Source organism: Trichomonas vaginalis, chromosome V (assembly GCF_026262505.1).
Source record: "Trichomonas vaginalis G3 chromosome V, whole genome shotgun sequence".
Lineage (NCBI taxonomy): Eukaryota > Parabasalia > Trichomonadida > Trichomonadidae > Trichomonas > Trichomonas vaginalis.
In genome coordinates this window covers 22,957,416-22,984,940 of record NC_067207.1, presented here as the reverse complement: position 1 = coordinate 22,984,940, position 27,525 = coordinate 22,957,416, and the positions used below count along the sequence as shown (strand labels likewise).

Genomic DNA, 27,525 nt, shown 5'->3' with positions numbered 1-27,525 from the left:
AACGGTAAAAATATAATTTTTTAATACGGTTGAGGTGTTGGATTTGGTTGCCAACTAGACTGTGGTGCAGGTTCAGGCTGTTGTATAACAGGAGCTTGTTCTTCTGGTTCAGGGTCTTTAGGTATAATACCAACGAACTGACCTACTCTTTTACCAATATTTTTGACTCCGTTCCAAATTCCTCTTCCTACGGTTTTTATTCCATTCCATATACCTCTTCCAACATTTCGAAAGAAGTTTCCAATACTACTGAAGAAACCCATTTACTATATGTAAAAATCTAATGTCCGCCTAGTCTCTTACGTTTCCTGTTGAGTTCCATAGCATTCTTTAACTGGAGCTCATACATTCTGTTTCTCCTCTGGTAGAAAACATATTCTGGGTCAACTCCTGTGTTCGCGTCATCTGCATAAAGTTGTTTATATCCCACTTCAGGGTTTGTATATAAAACTCTTTCCATCTCATATTTGCATACCATGGTGGCAAACCTAACGCAGCGTCATTTGACATGGCAGTTTGCATTTGTACATCTGTTGGCACTTGACCATAGTTTGCCATTGCAGTTTGTATTCTAACTTCATTTGGAATATTCTCTGGGTTTGGTTGTCCAGGTTGCTGTGCATTCGCTAAGTTCTGTGCGTCCATTTAATATTAGATAAAAATATCTCTTACGAGTACATATGCTGAACATTTGCAGGCATTGGTTCATCTTCATATTCTCTGTACTTTTCTGCCACGTCAAATAAATAAATGACACAATGGAAAAAACCTAAAACAAGTAGTCCTATTTCAAACCACATTTACTTACTAATAAAATTTCTTTATTGTGACACTTTCTCCAGTTTATAGGACCTCTCTCATATTCTATCTTGTCATATATAAACTCATAGTCATGTATGTCCTCTAACCATCTCATAACGGTTTCCAAACCACTTTTATCGGATGTAAAGTAAAAGCATGGATGGTTATGTAAAACGTCTAAAGTTTCTAAAGAGTCTCTCAAAGTCCAGTCTACTTGGTATTGAAAATCCCATGTGTTATAGAACGGCGGGTCCACTATAAAGAAAACATTTTCCTTGTCTTTATATTTTTCATACAAATCTGTCCAATGACATCTCACAAACTCTATACCCTCAATATATTTTTCTATGTCCTCTTTGAAAACATTTGTATAGTTAAGATATAAAACTTTTGACATAAGTGTTTCAATGTCATGAACTCTTATAGCACCACTATATAATAGTCTAGCAGATATACTATTCCAGTCTATATATTCTGCTTTTTTCAAAACCTCTCTCACAATATTTTTCTTATCTAATGGTATACGTTCCATCTTACCTATAGGTATCTTTTCTTTTAACTCTTTCAATATATTGTTTGTGTCTGGAATATGTTTGAGACGGTCCATATAGTTGTCGAAGTCATTGCATATAATCTTTGAGTCTGGGAATATTATATGGCACAAATGGGATATATAGAAACTTCCACCGAACAAATCTACAAATGTTAGACCATTCGGTAGTTTCTTAAGTTCTCTCAATATAATATCTTTACATTTACTCTTATTTCCAAAGAATGGTAACGGTGGTTTTGTAAAATTCATTTATATATATATAAAAATGTTTTTTCCTGAAAAGTGACAGAAAAGTGACAAAACATTTACGATGAAATCATGAAAATTCAAGAGGGTAGAAAAGAGGTTAGAAAAGAGGTTAGATCTAACCTTCTACCCTAAATTATATTTTTGTCTGATTTTACGAAGAAGTCTTGACAAAACATTTACGAAGAAGTCTTGACAAAACATTTACGAAGAAATCATGAAAATTCAAGAGGTGAGAAAACAGGTGAGAAAACAGGTGAGATCTCACCTCTTCACCTAAAATATATTTTTGTCTGATTTTACGAAGAAGTCTTGACAAAACATTTACGATGAAATCATGAAAATTCAAGAGGGTGAGAAAACAGGTGAGAAAACAGGTGAGATCTCACCTCTTCACCTAAACATTATTTTTGTCTGATTTTACGAAGAAGTCTTGACAAAACATTTACGAAGAAGTCTTGACAAAACATTTACGAAGAAATCTTGACAAATTCAAGAGGGTAGAAAAGAGGTTAGAAAAGAGGTTAGATCTAACCTTCTACCCTAAATTATATTTTTGGTCATTTACACTCATTACGAAGAAGTCTTGACAAAACATTTACGAAGAAGTCTTGACAAAACATTTACGAAGAAGTCTTGACAAAACATTTACGAAGAAGTCTTGACAAAACATTTACGAAGAAGTCTTGACAAAACATTTACGAAGAAGTCTTGACAAAACATTTACGATGAAATCTTGACAAAACATTTACGATGAAATCATGACAAAACATTTACGAAGAAGTCTTGACAAAACATGTACGTTCATGTTTGACAAAACATTTACGAAGAAGTCTTGACAAAACATTTACGATGAAATCATGACAAAACATTTACGAAGAAGTCTTGACAAAACATGTACGTTCATGTTTGACAAAACATTTACGATGAAGTCTTGACAAAACATTTACGAAGAAGTCTTGACAAAACATGAAAACATATATAATTTGTGAAAAGCTCCTGGAAGACCCGTATATATAAGAACTTCATTTATACTAAACATCTTCAGGGCTAGAAGGCACGAAGTGCCTGGAAGCCCCACTACTTTTTTTTTCTTTTTTTTTTTTTTTAATTCGTTAAAATAATTTTGCCGAACAAACAACTAAAATTGTTCTCAAAATTTTATTAGCGGCGCGAAGCACCACTTCGAAAACGATAGGCAAAAAGTGTCTGAAAAGTTGAGAGAAATGCTGCATTTTCATTTCACATTTTCATCATTTCTTAACCAGACTTTTCAATCAAACTTCTAATGCATCACATTGAACTAATGACTTATTGGAGTGCCAGTATACTTTAAAAGATTCTTAATATGTTCATGTAGTTTCAATTTAATTTTCAAAATTCTAAAATTTTAGATTTTAATCTCTAGCAAGTTCTTTGTCATCATATACTTAATTAGTCTTTAGCTTTACAGCTCCTAAATATCATTATAAATTACAAAATTTCGAATTTAATATTCAAATCAATATCTATGATCGCATCGATATCAAATTACTAAATAAAACTATTAGATTTTCAAATATATTACAATTTTTTGTTATAGCTTAGACCTATTCTTCATTTGTGAACCAAACTTCAGCTCCAATTTTGTCAATTATCACGCCAATCTAATGCCTTACCGAAGTGTATTCATTTCACAACAAATTCTTAATAAATTCTTTGCTTTCAATATTTCATTTGAAAAATCTCTAAAATCTCAAATTGTTCTCTAAATTACTTCGATTTAGCTAAAAGTCTATCTTATATTTTACATAATAATCTTTAAAATATAATATTAATCACTCACAATTAAATTTATTTGTATAAACTCATTTCCTATAATCATAATATGTTTATTTTGCCGAAGTTGGCTAGGCTTGCCCTTCGGGCAAGCCTAGCCAACTGAGTCCCGAAATTATATTATATCATATTTGATTTCTTACCTAAAGAATTGTTGCATGTTTATACATTCACCCTACAGATTATTACACTTTATTTAATTCATTCTGACAAAAAGCTTCATGACATGCTTGTCTATTCTAGAGTTAAAAATACCTAAATAATTTTAAAAATACATCTTATCACTCTATACTTATCTTTAATTAAATTATGAATTTCATTTTTAAAATGAAAATCGCATAGAAGAAAGAAAAGAAGGAAAGAAGAAAGAAAAAGGAAAGGAAAAAGAGAAAAAGAAGAAGAGAGGAAAAAAAAAGAAAAAATAGGACATATTTGATGATCAGGCGTTATTTTTATATTTCCACATGCGAACGTGGAGTGAAGGCTCGAGCGAAGCGAGAGGTCTGAGCTCCACGTTCGCGCAAAATTTTCGACACTAAAAACCGCTTTGTCCGAGGGTCAAGATAAAACGTCACTTTTCCAAGGCATAAAATAGAGAATATAAATTCTATAGTATTCACCATTTATGGCGTTATTATAACTCGAATGTATGGATTATCCCAATTCTAGGTATTCAATAAAATAGCCTTAAAAGTGCTTTTCTGAGGGTGGTCTATCATCTAATGGGCACTCTTAAGGGTCGAGACAACTAAATCACTTCACTTGTTCTCCAAAGCAATTATGATTCAAAAAGATGGGAAAAAATAAGCTCTACTCAGAGGAATGAGCGTATATTCTTAAATTTGCAAAATAATGACACTTTTATAGCACCAATTTCAAGTCTTCATTTCAATTTTTTTAAGTGACATCTTTATGTGATACAAAATTAATTAATTATGAATTCTCATAATTCTTGGCATTTTTTATGATTATCGTTCAAGTATAGGTGATTACCTTTATCTTTGACACAAATATCGCAGCCACATGAAATAAGGAGTTCTACAAATTCTTTGTTATTATTTTTTGATGCAATGTGAAAAGCTGTAAATTCATTTTTGTCTTTAGCATTAACATCAGAACCATGTGAAATAAGAAGTTCGGCAATTTCTTTGTGGTTATTATTTGCTGCTATATGAAGAGGTGCTACTCCATATTTATCTTTTTCATTGACATTTGCACCATGTAAAATAAGAAGTTCGGCAATTTCTTTACTGTCGTATTTTGTTGCGATATGAAGAACTGACACTCCATCAATGTTTTTAGCATTAACATCAGCGCCATGTGAAATAAGAAGTTCGGCAATTTCTTTACTGTTGTATTTTGTTGCGATATGAAGAACTGACACTCCATCAATGTTTTTAGCATTAACATCAGCACCATGTGAAATAAGAAGTTCTGCAATTTCTTTGTGGTTATTACCTGCTGCTACATAAAGAGCTGTTCTTTCATATTTATCTTTTTCATTGACATTTGTACCATGTAAAATAAGAAGCTCGGCTGTTTCTTTACTGTTGTTTTCTGCTGCGATATGAAGAGCTGTGGATCCATTATTGCTTTTAGCATTTAAAAGTATGACTAAGTCGTGTACTGAGGCACTGCGCGCCTCCATACACCACTTAGCGGTTTTGACACTTTACGAAACCGTTAACGTATATTTTACAACACAAACGACAACACTAACTTAACCTTAAATATTTATAAAACCGCCAACCACTTCACCTCACTAATGAAAAAATAAACGTTTTCACTAACGAACTCACTAATGAAAAAATAAACGTTCTCACTTACAAACGTATTGCAACTCCTCCCATTGCTGTGCTTCACATAACAGCTCATAATCTTCTGACTCACTTTCTTCTTCATATAGGTCAAAGTCACTGTCAAAATAAATGTTAGTAAGTTTTGACAAAGCTAATGAAACACGCTTACCGTTTGTATCGTATGCTTGTATAAACTTTCCATTCTTCATTCCTTCATAAACGCTCAAACTAACTTTACCCTTTCTCCCTCGTATCTGATAGAATGTATTTTCACGAGGAACGAAGAACAAATTCTTGAACTCATGACCGTTGTAGTTTGTTATCTCAATAGTTTTCGTCATTTATATAAAAATAAAATAAAAATAAAATAAAAAATAAACTTAAAAATTAATGATATCACCACCCTCACACGTATGAAAACATAGCACAAAAATAAATTTAGGTGAAGTGGTGAGATCTCACCTCTTTTTTCACCTGTTTTTTCACCCACTTGAATTCATTACTTTATAACTCTCTTCCTTTCTCCAACTCTTCTAACTTCTTCTTAAGTTCAGCAATGTTGTCCTCATGAAGTTTAATCTTCCTTAATATACCTTCTCTATCTAATGGTTGCTTTATCTTTCTAAACTGAACTCTACCATCCTTCATAGTATGAACGTAAAAACCTTCTGGAACCGCTCCTGATTTAATGTATTCTACCAAAAATTTTTGTTTCATTGCTTCAGTGACTTTAGTCGTCATTTTACTCTAAATAAAATGTTCAAATAAAATAAAACTAACATTATTTTTTCAGTAAGGAAACGCAGGAGTTTTACGATTTATTTGAGGAGTAGGTTCTGGTTTAAATGTTGGAGTCGGTTTTGGAGTTGACTTTTGAACAGGAGTTTGTACTTTCATAGGTTCAGGAGTCATTGAAGGTGTTGTTTGTGAAGGCGTTGGTTTTGACGTTGGTTTTGGCGATGGTGTCGGAGTTTGTTCAAATTCAGCTACTTCAGTATTATTTATAACATTTGCTTTGTTTCTTTTCAACATCATTACTGCTCCTGCTGTAGCTAGCAAACCTAGTGGGAGACCATATCTTATATAAGGACTTGACCAAATGCTATTTTTGACAGGAGCTGGTGGAACACCTAACCTTGGTGAGACTGCTCTTTGCCATTGTGCAGCTCGTAAGAAATATTCAATAGGTGCTCCATAATCGTTTGGTAAAGTTTGTTTCACAGATGGTGAAGGTTCACGAGAGCTTGATGAAGAACTCATTTATAAGCTTTAAAAATAAACGTTCATCCTTTATTCCTCACTGTCGTCCGCTGCTAAGTTATAGTCGTCAAGTCTTATTATTGGTATGCCTGACTGTCTTACTTGTATTGCAAAGCAACAATCCCTCATAAATCCAATAAGTGGCTTTGGTACATTTTCTGTTGCTAGTTCAATAGGTCCTTTAACAGACAATTTGTATGTTATTGGAGCAGTAGATGTTTGACCTTGCTGGAAGCAAAAGTCCACTTCTGTTGGAAAACCACATAAGAAATGTGTGTTGTCATAGCTATCCCATTTATGTTCCACACTACCATCATCCACCAATGACCTCATAACATCTTCATTAAATCCAATCATATCATTGTTTGTATTGCAAGCGTTCGCAACCATTTCATAAAATACAGGTCCATATGATTTTTCAGGTTCTGCAGGCATATTTCCATAAGCTCCCATGGAAAGCTGAAGATATTTAAACTTAGGGTTCTCAAAATTAACATAATAGTTGTCTTTCTTTCTAAATAGTGCCCAAATACTTTTAACATTAATAGGCGTATAAGCTGCTGTAAATGTTGCACTTGAACTATCTGTATTCTTTGAGAATGAACCATCCATAGGAATCCAATCCATAACTTTAACAGGAAAAACATAAAGCCTCGTTTGTATAATGTTCTACAAGTTCTGTATAAATGTTAGGGTCTAAAGAGAATGACTTTGGATGAATAAAACATTCATTAAAATCCATCTTTGTTCGAAATAGTTGCTGGGTTACAGTTGTAATAGTAACTGTTCCACTAGCTTCAGTTGCACTCGTTATCATAGTGAATGGTTCATTCCATGGAACAAATTTATTTGTCGGTGGATTTGAACCTGAAGCAAATGCAACTTTAAGAGTTGGATTGAAAGCAATGATATCATTTACAGATATAGATGTGCATTGTAAGGCGTCGCTACTGAACTTTACTTTAAGCTGAATGTTTCCTGCAAAAGCTGGAATAAATCGAATAGGTTCTAATGGAAGGAATCTTCTAACAGGAATTCTTAAACGAAGCTTAAAATCAAATGATTTTCCTGCTGTAATTGGACCACCAACAATTTGTCCTGTTCTGCATGTTCCCGAATGACTCCATACATCTTTATGTCGAGTCTTTGAAAAACATCGACTTTCTTTATTTGTTCGGTAGTTTGTGAGTTTGAAGTTATATATGCTTCTTCTCTTGCGTTGTCTTGAGAATATACGATACGACCATTTGCAAGGATTTGATATCCAGCAACTGCATAGAAAGCGTCATCGAAACCAATCCAAAATCCTGGTGGGTTTGTTTTATTGGAACCTGAACCAATTTCTTTATCTACAATAAATTGACCTTCCATTTTATACGTAATGAATGTATTGTAAAGGTCCAACATATTTTCACCAGGAGGTGAGAGATTGAATGTTACCCATGTGTTATCTTTAGCAGTTCCAGGTTGTGATGGAATCTTTGCGTCAGAATATTTTCTATTAGTGTCACCAATTTGAACTGCATTGTCTATGATATCGAAATATGAGCGAATCTGATGAATATGCTCTGCTGGAGTAAATTCGTTTAACTGTTCGTTCTGCATGTATTTACTTCAGATAAAAATATCTATTTACTTCATTATTCTCACTCTTCTTCTTGGTATTCGTGGTGGAAGTTGTTTCTTGACATTTTCAATGAACTGTACATTCTCTTTTGTCTCAACTTCTTTCACTGGTGGGTCAGGGTTCTTTGACTCGGTTTGCTTTTCAATGAAATTCACGAACTTTGCAATAAGCTCTTGGTTCGTTATTGAAAGTACATCTGGCTTCTTTTCTTCTTGTTCTTTTGGTGGCTCAGTTTGTACAGAAGGTTTTATATGGGCTTCGCCCTCGGTGCCATGCACCTTAATGTTGTCGCTCTCTGTATTCGCTAATGGAACCTTTCTTTTTCTTACATATATTTTACCATCTTTACTCTGACTTACATAATAGAAAGGATGTTGTATTCCTCTGGCGTCATTTAATATAATAGACTCTCGTTCTGATTTTGACAAGCTCATTTTACATCGGTTAAAGTTTTAATTTAGTTTTTTATCTACAGTCAAATGACTCAGTCAAATCCTACGGACAAGACCCAAGGGGTCATAGATGTTGAAGCATTGAAGAAAGAAATTCGTGAACAAATTTTATCCGAACTGAAGGAACAAAAACCAGAACAAAAGCCAGAGAGACCAAAGAGAAAACTTAGTGAAAAACAACTAGCTGCATTAGCTGCTGGAAGACAGAAGAACCCACGTTTGCTGGCGAAAAAAGCTAGAGAAGAAGCAAAAGCAAAGGAAGAACAAAAAGCAAAGGAAGCTGAAGCAAAGAAAGAGTAAATGGTTTATTTTTATCCAAACTAAATGTATAGACAAATACCTTTATCTGTTGCGTTCAGTAGTGAAAACCCTGACGTCAAAATAAAGGGGAACAGAGTAACGTTTAAGTTTCCAACAGACTGGATTGTGAACATAAATGAAGAGAAGTACATTGGCATAACATCTATGTATATAACACGTGCTTTCAGAAAGGTTGACTTTATACTTCAAGTCGAGATAGAAAATGACGAACAGTCTTTAAGCGCCCAAAACATTCACATATACAAATACTTTAAAGACGATACAACATTGTTGCAATGTATGATTTCATTTAATGAGATGTTCGAGAAAAAGTTCAATATTGAAGTACAAACTTTACAGCCTTTACGTGAGTTTCTTGCACAACTGAAAGAAGAAGGTAGTCAGCCACAACTTATAGACTTTCATTATGAATTTAATGAAAATGAAGATGGAACTCATGACTGTCAGTTTGTTATATATTCACCATTCAATGAAGTCGCTAAAAAGAAAGAAAATCCATTACGTATAAGGTTTCAAATCTCTGAACCCAATGAAGACTTCAAGAATGTTTTCAATTATGATGCAATACTTCCGAGGAAAAATGAATTTTCAAAGATTGTAACACCTGGCATTTGGGATAGAAAGCAAGCTATATTATATTCAAACTTAAGTAAGGGAGTTGAAAATGAGTTCATTGGTCATACAAGAACTTCACCACTGTCAAATCCTAAGTATTACAAGCTTACTGGCTTCAATCGTGAGTTTTGGATAGACATGTTCTCCACTCATGACCATAAGTGCCCAGTGTTCTTACCTCCAGATGGGAAAGATTGTTTATACATTGAAGCACAATTGTTAAACTCTACAATAGCTGTATTGTAAATGACCACATAGGCTTCGCCCATGCCGCTAGCGGCTTATTTTTATCACAAATGACCTCATTGCTGACAAAAATAAATGACCTCAGAACTTCAACTTACGAATAAAGCTTGTTTTAGTCGTTATTGAAAAGTTGAACTTTTCAGCAAAGCAAGGTTGACATGACTTACATAAGTCGAATGCAATCTCTTGACCATCATAAAGTGCTTTGTAAAGTTTCATTAAACTGAACTCAGAGTCTTTGTCATATGTTCCAACAGGTATGTGAATGTTCTTATCTTCATTGTAATAGCATTGTATAGCTTCAGGAAACATTTCATTAGCGGTTAAAGCAATAACATCTTGCTTCACGCCTTTCATTCTGCAGTGAAATGCAACTTCATTTAAATCATTCGTGAGTAAGTCTATGTAGGTCTTCTTTCCACAGAAAATACTTTTATAAGCTAAACTTTGTTTTCCAGGTGTTATTTCTGCAAAGTCGCTATGAAATTGACCAAGGTTCTTTCCTATAAGTTCTCTACCGTATCTCTTCTTAAACTCTGCTGCAAGCTTTGGGATGTCTTCATTATATAAGTGCATACTGTCGGTATCCTGGTAAAATATTTGAAGACCCATGTCCTCTGCAGTACAGAATACTTCATTCATAATACGTTTTGACATAGACAGAATATTAACACCAAGTGGACAGAAGTTAAAGTGTCTGCAAATGCTTTTCGTTAGCTTGAAAATAGTTTTATCTGAACCATCCAAACCTTCGAACTTCACTATATGGTTGTAATTTCTTATAGCATATCTTATAGCATCTTTGTCATCTACTATGGTTATTTTTGACTCAATAGGAGATAGAATAGTTTTGCCATAAATGCTGTTCAGAATGAGTTTTATAATTTCTTGTAAGGGGTTTTCTTCTTTCTTATACTTTAACCTTAACTCAAACAACTTCTTTACTTCATCTCTTATTCTCATATCTCTGTTTCCATCGTAATAGTATCCTTGCAACACTTCACATTTGACACCTTGATTTTATGAGGTCTTGTAATGTTATATGGTCAACATACATGAGACAGCAAGTGTTTGAACTTCTTGGAACGTTAAGTTCTGGATTTAGTTCAGGGTCGCAAACTATTAAATGAAAGTGTCTGGGTATACCAATCTCTGTTATCTTAATGAGAACAAAGAAGCCAGACATAAACTTTTCACCAATGGGTTCCTTTTGGTCATCATCGAATAAATGTCTCATGAGATACTCTGTGTTTAACATTTCTTCCTTCAATACTTTTGGAATACCTTCTAAAGTATAAAGTCTTGCTATAGCTGAAGGATATAATGAAACAGTGTCGAAGTCAGCAATGAGTTTCTTTTTGCTCTTTTGTTTCATGTTATCTGACAACATACATCTTCCACCTTGAATGCATCTCGAAATAAATTCTCTTGGTTTATTTGAGAGGTCATAAAGATTTCCATTCGGGAAGTATACTCTGTTCTCAAACAATTTGTTAGCAATTGAACAAATACTAACGTAGTCATAAACGTTTAAATCAAACTCTTTCAATAAGTCATTGCGGAACTTTACAAAACCTTCTCTTAAAATTCTTACATCTTGTTTGCAGTAAAACGTGCTATATTTTTCTAAGTCGAAGTGGTTCTCATCTATTCTGCAACCTTTGATGGAATCTATGTTTTTTTCATAAATGTATCTGCATCCCGGATAAACTTACATGCTTCAGAAATGACACCAGTTCTGTTGTCATTTGCTAACAAAACACTGCTGTAGTAGTTATATGGAAATACTTCTTTCGGTCCTGTTTGTAAGTTAAACATAGCAGGAAATAGTTTAAGCTTCTTATTTATAACACTGTAAGAGTCTTTTATAATAATTGCCCGTCCTTTATATAAACCAGTTATTTGCATTGTTCGTGAACCTTTAATGATGGGAGTTCCTTTCACTTCTGTCATGTGTCTTAAGATGAAGTTTATGTCATAACTGAGGTTGTGAAAATATATTAAACTCTTGTCAGGGAGTCTTTCCAAAAATTCTGTTGCACAGTTTTGACCCCAAATGCTTTCACTCACTGAACCATCTTCACTGTCATAACAGATGTTAAAAGCTTTATGAAAGCCATCCGTACTACACTCAAAGTCAGCAAAGAAAACGTGCTCAGGAATGAATTTACATTTAGCTTTATTTACTTCTTTTGACTCTGCTTTCTTCTTCAGTTGTACACAATACTTTGGAGCATATGTCAAATCTTTAAATGGTGCAAGGTTCTGTTTATATAAGTCAGTAGTATATGTGAAAAGTTCTCCATAAGAAATAGGTTCGAAATATTTGCACTCCCACAATGTTTTCATAACATCCCATAACGGTGTTGTTCTATCATAACGAACTACATATTTATCTTCTCTCTTTGTATAAATCTTCATCTGTTTCTCAATGTTCATTCCACCACAAGCTTTGAGAATTTCTTTATAGTTTCGAATGAAGTATGTTGTCATTGGAAGTCTTTCATTTAGCATGTAGTGGTCTTCAACAAGAAGTAAGTCAATAGTTCTAACAGTTTCGCATTCTTTTGGTATATATCTCTTTATTTCATTATGTCTTGAGTCATTGAAATAACCAATGGTAACATTAAATGCTATACCTGTTGCGTCAGAAATTTCTTGTACTTTACTTTGAGGAAAGTCTCTAACACGAATGACTTCTCTCATGTGGTCAATAGTTTCTTCATTTACTCCAGCCTGAATGCAAGCATAAACGAAACAATTGTCCTCTGTCATAAGTATTGCAGTTCTTTTGTTCAGTTCATTGAAGATTTGGTAGCGTTCAAGATTTATAGGTAATGTGCAAAGATACTTCCATAACTGACCGCTTCTCTTCTTATAAAACTTCTTTTCACCATTATCTTTCCAAAAGCTTTCTATAAGTGCTGGGTTTCCTGTTTGCTTAAGAGCTTCCAAAATGGCTTTCTGGTCATTTGTCAGTGTGCTTTCATCTCTATATGGTCTCTTTTTTGGTTTGCCTTTCTTTACATCTGACATCGTTAAGCCTTCATATTCTGTTAAATCATACATCTTTATTTCAGTAAGATTCTTTATGTTTGTCAAGAAGAAGTCATAGTGCATTTCAACAATACCTGCAGCATTTGCTTCTATCTCTGATATAAAGTTCTCCTTCAAGAGCTGATGTAGTAATGTTCCAATATTATTGAGGTTTAACGTAGAACATTCATACTTTCCACCAAGTTTATAACATACCATCCATCTTTGTTGCGAGTTTATTTTAATTTTCTCTAAGAGTCTCATGAAAACCTTACCGAAATGTTTGTGTAAATATTCTCTGTTTGGTTCATCTAAAGCTTCGATGTTAAAGTCAATGAGTCTATTGCCTGACTTCACATTTCTCTTCCTATTCTCTTCATCTTTCTTTAACCATCTCTCACCTTCTTTTGGTTTGTCGTCAATGGAACGAATGACATCGTTAGCTTTGCGAACTTGTTCTATAGCACTTTTAAACATCTCTCTTCTCTGTTGTTTCAGTGTGTCGTCTCTTCTTCTTGTTTCACCAACGTTTGCATTTGTTATGTCAAACATTTCTTGACGAACATCATGCGAAAGAGCTTTACGAGTATGACCAACGTTCGCATTTGTTATGTCAAACATTTCTCTTCTTACTTCATGAGGTACTGAACGTCTATGATATAAGTCAATAGCAATGTCATTTAAAGGAAATGCTCTTGCATGGACTTCGTCCTCGCCGCGTTGCGGCTTTATGAACTCATGAATTCTATCATAACTTATTGCACCATTGTAGTCTTTAATGAAGTCAGCGAGTGCTTTTTTGTTTGTCGCGTAATGTTTTGCAACATCTATATTAGCTTCTGTAAGAAGTTGTTTTATTTCCGAGTGTTCTAACTTAGACAACTTCCGATACATCTTTAGTAGGAAATAAAAAAATATTTTTTCGAAAAAATAAACTTAGAAAAATTATTTCTTTATATATTTGCCATTCCGAACTTCGAAAAGATGTTTTATACCAGCATAGAATTTTTCTCTAGAGCTTGGTCTTATATCGTTTTCATGACAATATTTTCTATATTCTTCATATAAAGCCTTTTTTTCATACATTTTATAAGGACAATCTAACCAGAATAGCGCATATCCATTTTCGTTATCTAGGTCTCTATATGTTTGTGGAATTTCGCTTTCTTCTGTTTGTAGAATTTCGCCTTCACTATTTAGTTCTATGTATATATATTGTGGAATTTCGCTTTCTCTATTTAGTTCTATGTCTATATATTGTGGCTTAAAAGGATGTGGGCAAGAAGGGTCTGGCGCTATGTAAAAAGTTAATTTTTCTGTCATCTTTTCTATCGGATAAAAAATATTTTTTGAAAAATTAGATTACATTTTTTTAAGTTATTTTTCAAAATAATTTAATATTTTTATTTTAATGAAACACATGCAAGATTGCAAGTTCTTTTCATACAATGCTCTCGCTACTGCCATCAAGAATGAGTTCAATGGTGCTTCAAACGTAATGTTATCTTTAACAAGAAGTTTGTGAAAGAATCTAAGTTCGGTCAGTATGTCAGACCATTAGCTATTGTCATTGACCGCAAACGTTATACTTCACAAGAGTTAGCAGTAGTTTTGAAACAAAAGGGTTTCTTCGTGAATGTCAAAGATACTCATTATACTGTTATAAAGAACTCCAACATTGACTTCTTCAGTATTGCTAAATCTTTCCGAACAGAAAGAATATAAGAAGGGTGAAATAAATGTGAAATATTATCCTTCATCTCTGAAGACAATAACGAACAAAGATGTTATACAAAAGTTCTTACCAAAGGTTGAAGAAGCTTCTATTGACATTGACGAAGGAAGTGAAATGGTTGAAGAAATTGACCCTGAAGCTATTTAACCAAAAATATATTTTTGGTGAAGAGGTGAGATTTCACCTGTTTTTTCACCTCATTCTCTCTTCGTTAATGTTGTCGTGACTTCTTCGTTAATGTTGTCGTGACTTCATTCTTCCTCTTTGAAGTTATCGAAATATTCTGTTATTTTTTCCTTCAGTAATGGTAAGTCTTCTTTGAAGGTAAGTATTGTGCAACCTTTGATGTCATAGTGTGTTTGAGGAAGAGTATTTTTGACAATTTCTTTTATTTGCTCATTCGGTGTCATTGAAATCGGTAAGTTTTCACGATAGAACCAGTTTCTGTCAGATTTATATATTTTAGCAAGGTCGTAAAAGCTTTTGTTGTTTCTTCTGACTAAATGCAACATAACCATATCTCTGTCTTCTTCATTCTCCAACTCTTCAGTATAAATCATATACTTATAGTTCTTTTCCTTTCCTTTTGGTACTGAACGCGGTATTCTTTTCTGTATGCTTTTGTCTTTGGATTCAATGACTTCATCTTTTGCTTGAAGTTTCTTTTCCATCTCTCCACGTTCTTGTCTGTGAAGTTCGTCAAGAAGTTTGTAAATATTCCAAGCATAACGTGGTGAAGCCCACATTGCAACTGCATTTACTAAAAGTCTATGAACATAATATCCTCTCAAACCGTTTGGCAATTTTTCACGGTTTTCATAGAGTTTTGGCGACTGGGATTTTTTACCTACTCGCTGTTCTTCACTGTTTTCAGAAAAAAGTACGTCTCGCTGTGCTTCACTTAATAGTTCTATGGTGCTTTGGTTCCTAAACCAGTCTTTAGGAAGCTTAGTATCTGGAGCAAAACAAGCCGTCAAAATACTTTGCATTTGGTACATGTCGTCTTTGACAGAACGAATGAGTCTCAATTGTTTGTTATACTGTATGTATTCGTATTCTTCATTTATGACTTCATGAACGATAGCAGTTGTTGTGTTCTCTAATGTTGACATATCTGTCTTTACATACAGGATAAAAAAATAAATAAAATAAAAACTAACTTTTTTTTTTTGAGATAAACACTATTTCTTCACAACATTAAATTTTATCCTGTATGAAATGACTTTAAAAAGATTATTGACTGACTTCGAATACTATCTCATTGACGCACTGACAGACCCTCAAAACTGTGTTGAAAGTTCTTTAAGCTTTAAGATTGAAGGTACGACGCATTTTGTCTTCACTTACGTATTGAAAGAATATGACCGTTATCATAACGAAGTGAATCAAACACTAATAAAATTTGTAGATAAAAAATTGGTTAACAATGAATATTTTAAACGTGAAGACCCAAACACTGCTGGAGATGATGAAGAATACAGACAAGTTATTGAAAAAAATAACGCAAGATTAGATGCAATAGAAAAGAAGTTTAATGAATGTCTTACAAACACGTATGAATATCTTATGCAGTGGGAAGCCAGATGGAAATAAATTTACGTCAAATATGCAATTTATAAAATCTTATGTCGACAGGCTACGTAGCACAGTGGTCTAAGGTGGTGTTATGGAGGGGTCAGGGTCTGTGGTTCGAACCGCGACAGCGCCGTATTTTCTTATTTTCTTTATTTGTCTTGTTTGTCGTGAATAAAAAGTGTCATAAAAGTGCTCTATCTTCCACGGGAATAAATAAAAAATTTACTTTATTTCTTCTTTATTTCTTTGTTCCCGTGGAAGAAGGGTTTTTGCCGTTTTTTCTCAGCCGAAATCAACGATTTTTTCATTTTTGGAATCCTTAGCAAATGAGGAATCTTTTCTCTCGTGGAAGCTTTGACCAAAAATATAATTTAGGTGAAGAGGTGAGATTTCACCTCTTTTTTCACCTAATTTTTCACCCTCATGACTTTGTCATAACTTCTTCGTAAATGCTTTGTCATAACTTCTTCGTAAATGCTTTGTCATAACTTCTTCGTAAATGCTTTGTCATAACTTCTTCGTAAATGCCTTGTCAAGATTTCATCGTAAATGCTTTGTCATGACTTCTTCGTAAATGAGTGTAAATGACCAAAAATATAATTTAGGTGAAGAGGTGAGATTTCACCTCTTTTTTCACCTAATTTTTCACCTCTTTTTTTCACAAGCGTTTTACATGAATTGTACGATGTATATTTGAAATCCTAAACAGTTTTGTAGCTTCTATTTCTTCGCTGAGGATATCAAAAGTTTTAACAATGCCGAAAGTCTCTTTATATTTCTTCTTGACGTCAGATAGAAGGAAATCTTCTACTGTTGGATAGTTTTTGTTCAGAAATGCTAACATGTCCATTTTATCTTCTGCTGGCTTTTCTGCTTCTTTCTTTAAGTCTGCATAGTCGTTTCGCATTCTTTCTATCTCTTTGACGGAGTAGTTATATTTCCTTATTGCTGCTTTACATTTTGAACATTGTGGGTTCATTTTTGCATTATACATTGAAATTTGACCTGCTAGAACAACTAAAGCGTCAATTGCTCTCTTCATCTCAAACATAGCGGTCTTAGTTGTTCGTTCCATACTTTGCCTCTTCTATCTTTATCTCTTATTTCCCAAACACATTCAGCAACTAACGAAACAAAGTTGTCGTAGGTCTTAAATTCTTCAGATTTATATATGTCAGAAACATTTTATATACCATATCGCAATCTTTGTCCATAACTTTATGGTTGCAATGAAAACCAAGGAATTCATAATTTACTTTACGTATGAACTTCTTTATTTCTACTGAGTCAGTTGCTTTGACTTCAATTTCGTCGAATTCAGGAATAGTTAGTTTTTGATGCTGAATTTCAGGTAGTTTAGGTAAATGGTCGATGAGGTCCTCCATTTCATAAAGATACTGTTCATTTGTTTCATCTTTCGCACTACAGTCTAAATTACTTGTTAAAAGTTCCTGCTTAATTTTTTGTATTTCTGTTTCGAAAGTAAATGAAGAAGGAATGAAGCTTTCCATCTCTACTAACATAGATGTTGGATTCATGACTAACGAGTTTGGTGAAGTTGTTGTGGACAGAGTCCCGCCGTTCGCGGCTTGAATTGTTGTTGTGCCGATTGTTGAAATCATATCTTTTATACAAAATAAAAAATAAATAAAAATAAAACTAACTTTATTTTTCTATCTTAAGGAAATTCACGAAAATTCACGAGGTGAAAAAACAGGTGAGAAAACAGGTGAAATCTCACCTCTTCACCTATAATATATTTTTGTCTGATTTACATCCAACGAAAAAGTTTAGAAGAATTTTCTTATTCTTTCTGGCATGTTTTTATCTTTCCAGTACTCCCGCTCTAATGGTCCCAGATGAGTTGGTTTAGATTCTCTCAAGTTCTTAGATGGTATAACATCTTCAACGCCTCCTTCATATCTTACTTTATAAGTGTCATCGTTTATGTTGTAGTCAAGTATTTCAATAACCACTCCTCGCTTTGCTTCGTCAATGGTTTCAGCAAGTTTGCCATTACTACTTTCGACTAATTTATGACGAGGGTAAAATGCTATGGAGTCGTCAGCAGCTTTTATAAGATATCCATTACCTTGCGTAGAGTCTACGATATAATAATTTCGACTTAACCTTAAACGTTTCTTTGTCAACGGTTTGTCGTCAAGAACTACACGAACTTTTGTTCCAGGAATGAGAGTAAATTGTGTTGAATTTCTGATATTTTGTGTTTGACTTCGTTTCTTTTGTATATACTTTTCTTCTTGTTGTTGTGTCATTGAATTTGGTGTATGTCCTGTTGTAGAATGTGTTGAGGAATTGTAAACTTCGATGAAATGTTTCATTGTTTCTTCGGTAAAGTCTCGCTCTTGATTTAAATCTCTGAGAGTCCTTATGAAGCGGTTAATGATACCGAGTATGTTATGGTTATGGTCTTCAGTAGTGTAGTGAGTTATGTTATGCTTAATGAGAAATTCTGTGATTTCGTTGCTGAGGTATGCACCGTCTTGGTCTGATGTTAAAATACTTGGGCTATGTTCTGCTACAAACTTTTGTAAAACTCTTAACACTTCATGAGTTCCTTTATTTCTCATTATATACGCAAAAGCTTTGCGAGTGTTAACATTAATGAAGATGAGGAATGGTTTATGTCCTCCTTTTCTGCTTTGAATGAGAGTGTCAAATTGGTATGCGTCAGGAGTGTTGGAGTAAATTGGTAAAAAGTAGTCGTAAGGATTTATTTTTGTTTGATGTACAACATTTTTGTCAAAGAACCTTTTCACTTCAGCTCTGTTAGTAAATCCCCAACTCTTTGCAGCTTCATTGAACTTCTTAAAAGACCTCCATGGATGTTGTTCGAATACTTCTTTCAAGCTCATTTATGTAAAGTTAAAGATTTTATTCTAGGCTCAAGCGCGTTCATTGAACGCGGTACCATGCGAATATAGTCACAAATGGTGGCATATAATCTTCACCCGAGCCTGTTGGATTTGTTGTGAAAGTGTGTGAATGATTTCCTGTGGTTCCACAGAAAATACCTGTGCTTGAATCTACTGGGTCACTTGAAATATCATATCTATGCATTCCCTGTCTATCCGAACCTGCTGCAAGATTTGTATAACCTCTTTTTGTTATTGAATGTGAATGACTACCTGTTGTGTTTGTAGTTCCTGTATGAGTGTGCGGTGGAAGGTTTGCTTCTTTAATTTTCTTCGAACCACCTGTTTGCTTTGAAGAGTTCGCACAGTATAAGAATTTATCTACAATCTGCTCCCACGTACCGAAACCCAGAACTGTTGCTGGATTTATTGAGTTCATTGACGTATAAATAGAGCCTGCAGGATATAATGTTTGAAGTATTTCAGTCTTTAATGTTTGAAGCTCTGTTTTGTCAGCTTTCTTATCATATAAATCTTGAGCAGTGAATTTAACATTATTTCATCCTCCATGACATAAACATTTCTACATCTAATGTATTTCATCGTCGTTATGTTTTCCTCCGATGTTAAACCTTGTGGAAAGTTAGGAGGTTTCCAATATAATGCATCCCCACCAGTTCCTTCAACCGTTCCTTCAATACTTTCTATACCAACAGTTGTGAAGAAATCATGTGTATGGTTCTTATCTGCTTTCTTATCTAACATTGCTGGTAGTTCATGTGTTTCAAAGTTTCTGACATGACCTTCAATGTTCATACATTTACTATTTAAGGAGTTTAGTGTATCTTTTACGCTTGTACTTGGATTCTCTAAAGGTGCACTTGAACCAAGGTCAAAGTTCAATATTATGTCGTCTGCTCTAACAGTAGTGAAGGATTTATGTGTATGGTTCTTGTCGGCTTTACTGTCTAAAGAAGTTTGAAGTTCATTTATATCGGAGATGTTGTGTTTATGAGATTTCAAAACTTTGTTCGTTGCGTCAAGTTCATCTTTGTCAGCTTTACTTTTAATAGCATCTTCAAAAGTTATTTTTGACTTAACTCTCAAAGTAAATCTTGGTTCAACTAATACACCTTTAACAGAGAAAGTAGAGGCATAAATTTCACCGGTATAACCAAATGCTTCTGGTGCTTTAGCTACATCATACTGTACAGTACAGCTTATGTCATAACCTTTAGCACGAATGTATTTATATCTTCTTTCATTAACATTTTTTGTCTTCGCTTCATCACTTCGTGTTAAATATCCATGGTAGTCCGTTATAATCTGTTCGTCTGAAGTTATATAATGAACGTGGTTTTTATCTGCTTTTTCGGCTAATTTCTCATTAACATCATTCACTTCTAATTCAACTCTTCCGCCAGAACTCTTATTATCATTAATCTTTTTCATTAATTCGGTAATTACGTCATAAAGACTATATTCTGTTTTCGGTTTTGTAAATAATGAGTCAAAATTTCTTTTCATCATTACATCGCTGACATTAATGATATCACCAATTCCTTTTTCATTTATTCTCTTCATTAGTTCTGCAATAATGACGAATATATAATCTGTTAATTTATTCTCTTCATCGAGGGTTATAGAATGTTTTGAAATTGAATCATTAACTCCTCTAAATAAATCAATAACTTCAGGATACACGTTTTTAATGTCTTGAATAACCCGACCAGTATCCTGTTGTTCATGTTCTTCGTTCCGTCGTTACGTGGTTTTATATCTCTAACCATCATCAACGCAGCCATAACCGGAGGGTTTGTTGCTACCTGTTCGAAAATCCGTCCGTTATGTATGGTATATCTAAATAATTTCTTGTGTTTGTTAAAACATTTGAAACAAGTCTTTTAAAACCATCTACAAAATTTCCTGTTTCACCTAATGTTCTTGCAGCATTTACAAGCTCACCCATTCCCGCTTTTGACCCCAAAAACGTCCATATTGCATTTATTTCACTCTGTATAGTTGTCCATTCAGCGAAACTAACACCCGCATTCGCTAAGCTGAAAATGAAATTCAGTGGATCGAACTTAATTCCACCTTCTTTTTCAATTTCAACGAACTCACTAACATGAGATTTTAAATATTCTTTCGTTAAAATTGTTTTCCCCGATGTTATGTCATTAACGAAACTATCACCGTCAAAAGTTAACGAATTCAATTTCGTCGTTGATGCTTTTATTTCATACACCGCTTTATCGATAGTTTTTGGCTCACCTTCTTTAGAAGCATATGAAACATTAATGAATGAATTATATGTATTCGTGAATGAGTTAAAATCAATGATTTTCATTAATGACGCCTTTAATGATTCATTAACTGTTGAATCCCTTAAAGTAATTAATGAACTGTCATGGGCTTCGCCCTGGTCGCTTTGCGACTTTATGAAAGGTACACTGCAAACCGTCGAGTTTGGATCAAATGCTGTAGTTGGTGCAGGAATATTAATGATATAAGTCATTAAATCATTAAGTGACGTAAATAATGTTGTCGTTTTTGATTTAATTTCTTTAGCATCTGTTATATATGGTAATTTTATTTCTGTAGTTTCTGAATTAAAGATATTCGCTAAAATGTTTTGTAAACTGTTTTGAACAGCAGTATAAACCGTTGAATCCGGAACTCTTACGATTTCACCGTCCTTAATAAAAGGCATTGCACATGGTGTAGTGCTTGGGTCAAATCTTTCGGGATTATAATTCAACATATATTCTAATGCTTCATATACAGACTTATATACTGTTGTGTCGTTCTTCATGACAACTTCACCATTTACAATGAATGGCATTGTACATGGAGTTAAAATAGGGTCAAACTTTTCATAGTCCTTCCATGTTATGTATTTCTCGGTATTTCCATCACTGATAACAATATATTTGTCAGTAAGTGTGAGAGAGTATTGACCAAAATATAAACGTTTAGCTCTGTCAGCTTCATACGCATATGCAGCTATACTCATATTTTAATGAGAATAAAATGTTGTTCTATTTGCAAAGTACAGACCCAAACGAATACGGGACAGTAAAGCTACAAACAAACTTAGGTCTACAGAATGAGCCACTTGCATTCAGAATGGTTGACTTCAATACTATCGCTTCATTCGTTATAACAGATGAAACAGATTTCATGGAGTTTGAAATAGATGGAAAGAAGCACGAAATAAGATTTCACAATAATGTAGAATATAAGATGGAAACATTAGCTGGAGTGTTAAATGCGCTCATAAATACTACAATAAACAAGGAGAACGAAGAAAACTTAATGAATGTTAAACTTATTGCAGGAGTTTTGAAGTTCAGTTATGCGAAGGAGTTTAAGATAACACGAATGAGTCATAGAGTTCAATTGCTTCTGGGAGCATACCATATGACATTTCCTTTGAAAAGTATTGACAAAACGATTGAGATGAAATCTGTTCCATACGTATGTTATGGCAATTGTTTATACATTGAGTCAAAAATAGCTAATGTCACAGGTATTTCAGGAGTTAATAGTAAAGGTTCAGTAGAATATAAGTCTTTCTGTTATGCAGTCAATTCAATGTTCATTCCAAACGTTCCTGTCATAGCAACTCATTTAGGTAAATGGGTTCGCATTAGTCCTCATAATTTGAAAGACATGCAATTCAGACTAGTTGACTTTCAAGGAGAGCCTGTAGAACTGAAGGCACCAGTGCGAATGACTGTTGAAGTAGACTTTTTAGAAAATATTAAATGCAACAGCTTACAAGAGAACTCAGAGCTAAAAATATAAAGTATGAATGTTATGTATTAGGTCATGAACTTTGGTTGTTGCTGTTTGATGAAACAAATGAGTTAGTTATGTCAGTCAAGAGAACAGAAAAAGGCGTCAAAGGCGCCGAGCGCAAAGCGCTATATTGTGTTAGTGAGAACTGCACCAAGTCAATAAGATTAGGTTTGCATTATGAAGATGAGTTCGATACTGTTGAAGAAGTTTTGGATAGATATTACAAATTGCTAACTTGAAATTTTTTTGACTAACGGCGCAAAGCGCCAAGATGGGCTCAAAGAGCCCTCCTGACTGCTTTAATTTACTAAAACATATTTCAAACAAAGCTTATATTCTGTTGAAAGTTTTGTATACTCGTTCGAATATTTATACTTAAACTCAACTCCTGGAGTACCTGGTATTTCAATGATGCGGATGTTACCTATTTTCATGAATGGTGGCGTTTGACCACAGCATTCGATTTCAGGGTCGAGATAGTCAATGACACATTGTTTCCCTGTTATTCGTGATATAACATTTTCAAGGTCCTCCTTTGTTAGAATTATTTGGTTCTTGCTTATAAGATTTGTCAAAAGCTTCTTATCGTCTTTGAGTAAGATAGTTTGATATAACTGAAGAAGGTAATGGTCTACGTTATCTGAAGGATTTGTTTGAACATTTGTGTAAGGGTTGTCGTTGGCTTCTCTTGAAAGAATTTGGTCCAGTGGTGGATACTCTAACTTAACATCTGATGTAGCGTTAGCGTTTGAAGCTGAGTTTAAATTCACGGATTTCAGCTCTGGTTCTTTTTCTTTCAAACACTCTGAACTATAGTTCTTTATGACAATATTGTTTGTCGTTCGTGAGTCAACATTTGATGTTGGTTCAATTGGAACATTAACGGCACCAGCTAAGATGGATTTGCTTCTCATTTCATATAGAATAAAAACCTTTTATATGTATGAAATGAACAATATACTCGACAAGGGTTTGAATGTAAAGCTAACGAATGAAAATATTTTGAATTCACTGAGACAGGTGCTGTGTATAAAGATGTAGAACTACTGAACAAAAGAGCTAAGGGAAGAAGCAGGAACATGAACAAAGGGTGGAAGCCTATAAAAATTTATGTCAATGATGGCTCAGGAGGTTCAAACATAAAGTATGCAGAAAGTTATAGAGTTTATGCGCTAAAAGGTGAAAAGCCTTCATTTAAGAACAGCTATTCTAACGCATATCCTCAAAAGTTAACGGATGGGGAAGTGGATGATATGAATGACAGCAAAAATATTAACAGAAATGGCGACAGAGATGCATGGAATTTGTTTACCATCAGTCAATTGAAGGTTAAACTTTAAAACAATGTTGGTCGTTCCCATGGAATATTTTTGACTTTAATGGTATTAGTCATGATATGAATCTCAAGGTATGAACGAGGAGAGATGAGAGACTTATATGCTTCCCAAATTTCTTCAAAAGGTAATGTTATACCTGACTGTTTCCAAATGAGTTCAATATCATAGCGTGAGAAACCTTGAAAGATAACGAAGTCAGTTATGAGACGTTTTATGTTTAAAGCTAAAAACCTCCATGTTTGCATAAGTATTGCTACAGTTAAGTGGTAATGTCTGACTTTAGTTATGATGTTAGCTAATGGTGAGTCTGCTTTTGACACTAAACCTTTTCCGGCGAAGTCGTCGCAAACGAGCAGAGTGTTTGAAGGATACTTTTTGAAGGGGTATTTTGAAAGTTTTGACAGAATGTAGTTTGTAAGTCGTTTCATATCGTAAACTCCTGAGTATTGACGTAAGTGGTGTTTGTCAATAATTCTTTCCATCTCTTCTGAAGTCTTTTGCATTCCTGACTGTATAAATTCAACGATGGCATAATATTTCCTCTTACGTCGAATGTAACGTTGAAGAAATTCAATGAGTTCGCTATCTGGAACTTTAACGACAGAGGCTTGAACTTTTGACATAAATGTTTTCGCTGTTGAGTCCATAGAGTCTGAAGTTGCTGATATAATGATTTGGTCATAATATGAATCTTGACCTAAACGCTCTGTTATGAGTATATGACGAATGAGGTTAAATGTCTTACCTGACCCCATCTTTCCACAATAGAAATAAACACCATTTGAACAGAACTCATAGTCCTTACTGAAAGGAAGAATAAGAGAAGAGTTAAGTTTGTCTGTAGTTTCATTCATGTCTTCATCTACGTCATATTAAATGCTTCATTTTATCTCCATTAAAAATGCAAGTCAGAAATATTCAGAACATAGCACCGAGTCTAACTGACAAGAGTATAAAGATATACTATGAACATGTTATGATGAAACCAACCAAAATTCAAGAAAGTCAGTATACTTATGAATATCCAAGACACTGGGTAGAGTATGTAGGAGGTGAGAAAGCTATTGAAATAAGACAAGTTAGAAGTATTCCAGCAGGAAGGACAATATTATTGAAGAACTTTAATGTTTTGAGATATAATGATGAGACAAAGAAGCAAGATAGTTTTCCTATTGCTGTGTATGTGAACCTAGACACAGGAGATGACATGAAAGTTTTTAACACAAAGCTTCAAACGGTAGTGAGAGAACAACTGACTGCGGAAGGACACCCATTACCTTCAGAAGTTACCATAGCGTATAATTTTGAAACAAATGCAATAGATTTTAAAGTCGTCTCTGCAAAGAAGTCAGGTTTTACATTTAATGAAGCAGATGTATATTCGAATGAAAACTTCAAAGCTATTGCATGGTTAGATAATGACGATTGCTTTAAGAAAATATTTAAATTCAGTGACTCAACGATGTCAATAGATGACCTTCGTGGAATGTTACCATCGACGTTTACAGTAGAAGGTTCAGCAGGATTGCTTACAAGATTGTCAATTGGTGGTATTTGGTCTCGTGAGAACATTGTTATAAAATCCAGTATAAGTGAATTTGCTGAAGAATCTATATTATGTCTTTCAAACTATATGTATTCGCCGCCGAAGCATTATAGTATAACAAACTTTGTCAGTAAGTTTAATATAAGACTTGTTGAACCTTCTTCAATGAAAGATGTTGTGCTACCCAAAGACGGAAAGGATGGACTCATTATTGAGATGATTTTAATAGCATATTAAATGAGCTTGTTCTTGAAGGTCATTCATGATGAAATAACTGTTGTAGAAGATGTTAGCAATTGTTCAGACATTTTGAAGCGTATAGATGAGATAAGAAAGAAGTTTATGAATGAGAATGTTTATGTTTCATTGACTTTCTCCAGTAAAGAGAACTTTTATGAGATAATATTGAAGAGAGATGATTTTAATATGGTGTAAATGGTAGCTTGGGCAGCTTTAGGCGCAATGGGAACAAAAGCATTAGCATTTGGAGCAAAAGCACTTGGGGCTTATGACGCAGTAAATAAAATGAGTGGAGGAAGAGTTTCGAAGACATTAGATGCAAATAAAGGAAAGATTGGAGGCTGGGTTGCAAAGAAGTTAAGATTAAATAAAATAGGGCTCATAAATAAAGCATCCAATTTGGTTGCGACTGAGTCAGAAAATGCTTTAGGAAAGGACGATGAGTTTGCAAAACATGCAAAAGACTTTAATGACCAGATGAAAGGTGAAACAATGCATTTAAATAGAGTCGATGGAACTAAAGAAAATGTTTCTTCTCCACCAGTAGTTCTTCCGTATGGTCCCTATGGAATGTATGGAAACCCTTACGAAAGACCATTTGACCCATTGACTGGTGGAAGTAACTGGTATCATTACGGACGAAGAAGAAAGACAGTTAAGCTGGAGACAGACGTGAAGAAAGCAACTAAAAAGAAACCAAGGAAGAGAGTTATAAAGTAATGAATTCAACATGGTTAGAAAAGAGGTTAGAAAACGTGTTAGATCTAACATTCTAACATAAACATTATTTTTGTGCTATGTTTTCATACGTGTGAGGGTGGTGATATCATTAATTTTTATATAAATGACAGAACAAAAATATAACATTTCTACTCAGCAGGAATGAGACCCTTACTGACTATGTATTCGTTTAATGCTTGATGAAAACAATGGTACATATTATCGTATGGGTATACACAACGTCTGTTTCCATCGTCGTCGTATATGTAGAGCTCAAATCCAGTCCAACCTTCTTTTGTACAATATGTAGCTTTATTTAAGTATGCATTTATGTAGATAAGGCAATTTTCTTCATCGCTCCAGAAATAATTTTTCGTCATTGTTGAAATAGTTTTCGTTCCTCTGCGACCATAAGGAATGTATGCAATGAACTTTGCGTCATATGGGATTGTAATATATTCAGGGTTTCTTTCATCGTCAATGGGTCTGTCTTTGTTAAAATGCATGTTTCTCAGTTTTACTTGAGTTTTGAATAGTTCACGGAAACGTTCTGGGAAAGAGTCATAGTAAATGTAGTCGGACATGTCTTTGTAATGAAATAAAAAATTTAAAAAAAATAAAAATAAGGTTATTTTTATTTAGTGAGGACGGTAGTGAAGTCGTTAGTGAAGTCGTTAGTGAAGTCGTTTATGTATCAGATGGTTTTGTAAATATTTAAGGTTAAGTTGGTGTTTGTGTTTGTGTTGTAAAATATACGTTACCGGTTTTGTAAAGTGTCAAACCGTTAAGTTGGGTAAGGTGGAACGCAGTGCCACAGTACCCAAGTTAGGGATACTAACTAACGAATTTTCAAATTCCTATCAACCACTTCTTTATTTTTATATTTTACAATTCTTTTATATACAAATTTAATACAAA

General features: G+C 33.9%; 15 protein-coding genes across 15 annotated transcripts, besides 3 other annotated features; 5 read left to right on the top strand and 10 right to left on the bottom strand.

Moving 5' to 3' along the window:
* Positions 1–2,709: part of a mobile genetic element that runs on past the window's edge.
* Positions 2,710–4,115: 1,406 nt separating this feature from the next.
* Positions 4,116–4,148: a mobile genetic element.
* Positions 4,149–5,041: 893 nt separating this feature from the next.
* Positions 5,042–27,447: a mobile genetic element.
* TVAGG3_0387120 (uncharacterized protein) lies at positions 5,238–5,558 on the bottom strand (the record flags this gene model as incomplete). The annotated part of the gene is made up of 1 exon (XM_001296496.1): positions 5,238–5,558. One exon carries the CDS (start codon positions 5,556–5,558, stop codon positions 5,238–5,240), a length of 321 nt encoding a protein of 106 aa, XP_001296497.1.
* TVAGG3_0387110 (repellent protein 1 family) lies at positions 6,007–6,477 on the bottom strand (the record flags this gene model as incomplete). The annotated part of the gene is made up of 1 exon (XM_001296497.1): positions 6,007–6,477. One exon carries the CDS (start codon positions 6,475–6,477, stop codon positions 6,007–6,009), a length of 471 nt encoding a protein of 156 aa, XP_001296498.1.
* TVAGG3_0387100 (uncharacterized protein) lies at positions 8,110–8,538 on the bottom strand (the record flags this gene model as incomplete). Its single annotated transcript, XM_051232270.1, has 1 exon — positions 8,110–8,538. The coding sequence occupies one exon, from the start codon at positions 8,536–8,538 to the stop codon at positions 8,110–8,112; it is 429 nt and encodes a 142-aa protein (XP_051102000.1).
* On the top strand, positions 8,584–8,856 carry TVAGG3_0387090 (uncharacterized protein; the record flags this gene model as incomplete). The annotated part of the gene is made up of 1 exon (XM_051232269.1): positions 8,584–8,856. The coding sequence occupies one exon, from the start codon at positions 8,584–8,586 to the stop codon at positions 8,854–8,856; it is 273 nt and encodes a 90-aa protein (XP_051101999.1).
* On the top strand, positions 8,881–9,738 carry TVAGG3_0387080 (uncharacterized protein; the record flags this gene model as incomplete). Its single annotated transcript, XM_051232268.1, has 1 exon — positions 8,881–9,738. The coding sequence occupies one exon, from the start codon at positions 8,881–8,883 to the stop codon at positions 9,736–9,738; it is 858 nt and encodes a 285-aa protein (XP_051101998.1).
* TVAGG3_0387070 (organellar and viral DNA polymerase type B) lies at positions 12,268–13,326 on the bottom strand (the record flags this gene model as incomplete). The annotated part of the gene is made up of 1 exon (XM_051232267.1): positions 12,268–13,326. A coding segment is annotated over one exon (1,059 nt), but the record flags the coding sequence as incomplete, so codon positions are not given.
* Positions 14,761–15,621, bottom strand: TVAGG3_0387060 (KilA, N-terminal/APSES-type HTH, DNA-binding family; the record flags this gene model as incomplete). Its single annotated transcript, XM_051232266.1, has 1 exon — positions 14,761–15,621. One exon carries the CDS (start codon positions 15,619–15,621, stop codon positions 14,761–14,763), a length of 861 nt encoding a protein of 286 aa, XP_051101996.1.
* On the bottom strand, positions 18,129–18,960 carry TVAGG3_0387050 (integrase core domain containing protein family; the record flags this gene model as incomplete). The annotated part of the gene is made up of 1 exon (XM_051232265.1): positions 18,129–18,960. A coding segment is annotated over one exon (832 nt), but the record flags the coding sequence as incomplete, so codon positions are not given.
* On the bottom strand, positions 19,548–20,412 carry TVAGG3_0387040 (keratin-associated protein family; the record flags this gene model as incomplete). Its single annotated transcript, XM_051232264.1, has 1 exon — positions 19,548–20,412. A coding segment is annotated over one exon (865 nt), but the record flags the coding sequence as incomplete, so codon positions are not given.
* Positions 21,994–22,770, top strand: TVAGG3_0387030 (uncharacterized protein; the record flags this gene model as incomplete). Its single annotated transcript, XM_051232263.1, has 1 exon — positions 21,994–22,770. One exon carries the CDS (start codon positions 21,994–21,996, stop codon positions 22,768–22,770), a length of 777 nt encoding a protein of 258 aa, XP_051101993.1.
* Positions 23,396–23,678, bottom strand: TVAGG3_0387020 (uncharacterized protein; the record flags this gene model as incomplete). Its single annotated transcript, XM_051232262.1, has 1 exon — positions 23,396–23,678. A coding segment is annotated over one exon (283 nt), but the record flags the coding sequence as incomplete, so codon positions are not given.
* Positions 24,526–24,955, bottom strand: TVAGG3_0387010 (uncharacterized protein; the record flags this gene model as incomplete). The annotated part of the gene is made up of 1 exon (XM_051232261.1): positions 24,526–24,955. A coding segment is annotated over one exon (430 nt), but the record flags the coding sequence as incomplete, so codon positions are not given.
* On the top strand, positions 25,003–25,824 carry TVAGG3_0387000 (uncharacterized protein; the record flags this gene model as incomplete). Its single annotated transcript, XM_051232260.1, has 1 exon — positions 25,003–25,824. A coding segment is annotated over one exon (822 nt), but the record flags the coding sequence as incomplete, so codon positions are not given.
* On the top strand, positions 26,083–26,607 carry TVAGG3_0386990 (protein of unknown function, DUF4107 family; the record flags this gene model as incomplete). The annotated part of the gene is made up of 1 exon (XM_051232259.1): positions 26,083–26,607. One exon carries the CDS (start codon positions 26,083–26,085, stop codon positions 26,605–26,607), a length of 525 nt encoding a protein of 174 aa, XP_051101989.1.
* TVAGG3_0386980 (uncharacterized protein) lies at positions 26,757–27,191 on the bottom strand (the record flags this gene model as incomplete). The annotated part of the gene is made up of 1 exon (XM_001311125.1): positions 26,757–27,191. One exon carries the CDS (start codon positions 27,189–27,191, stop codon positions 26,757–26,759), a length of 435 nt encoding a protein of 144 aa, XP_001311126.1.
* Positions 27,448–27,525: the final 78 nt, after the last annotated feature.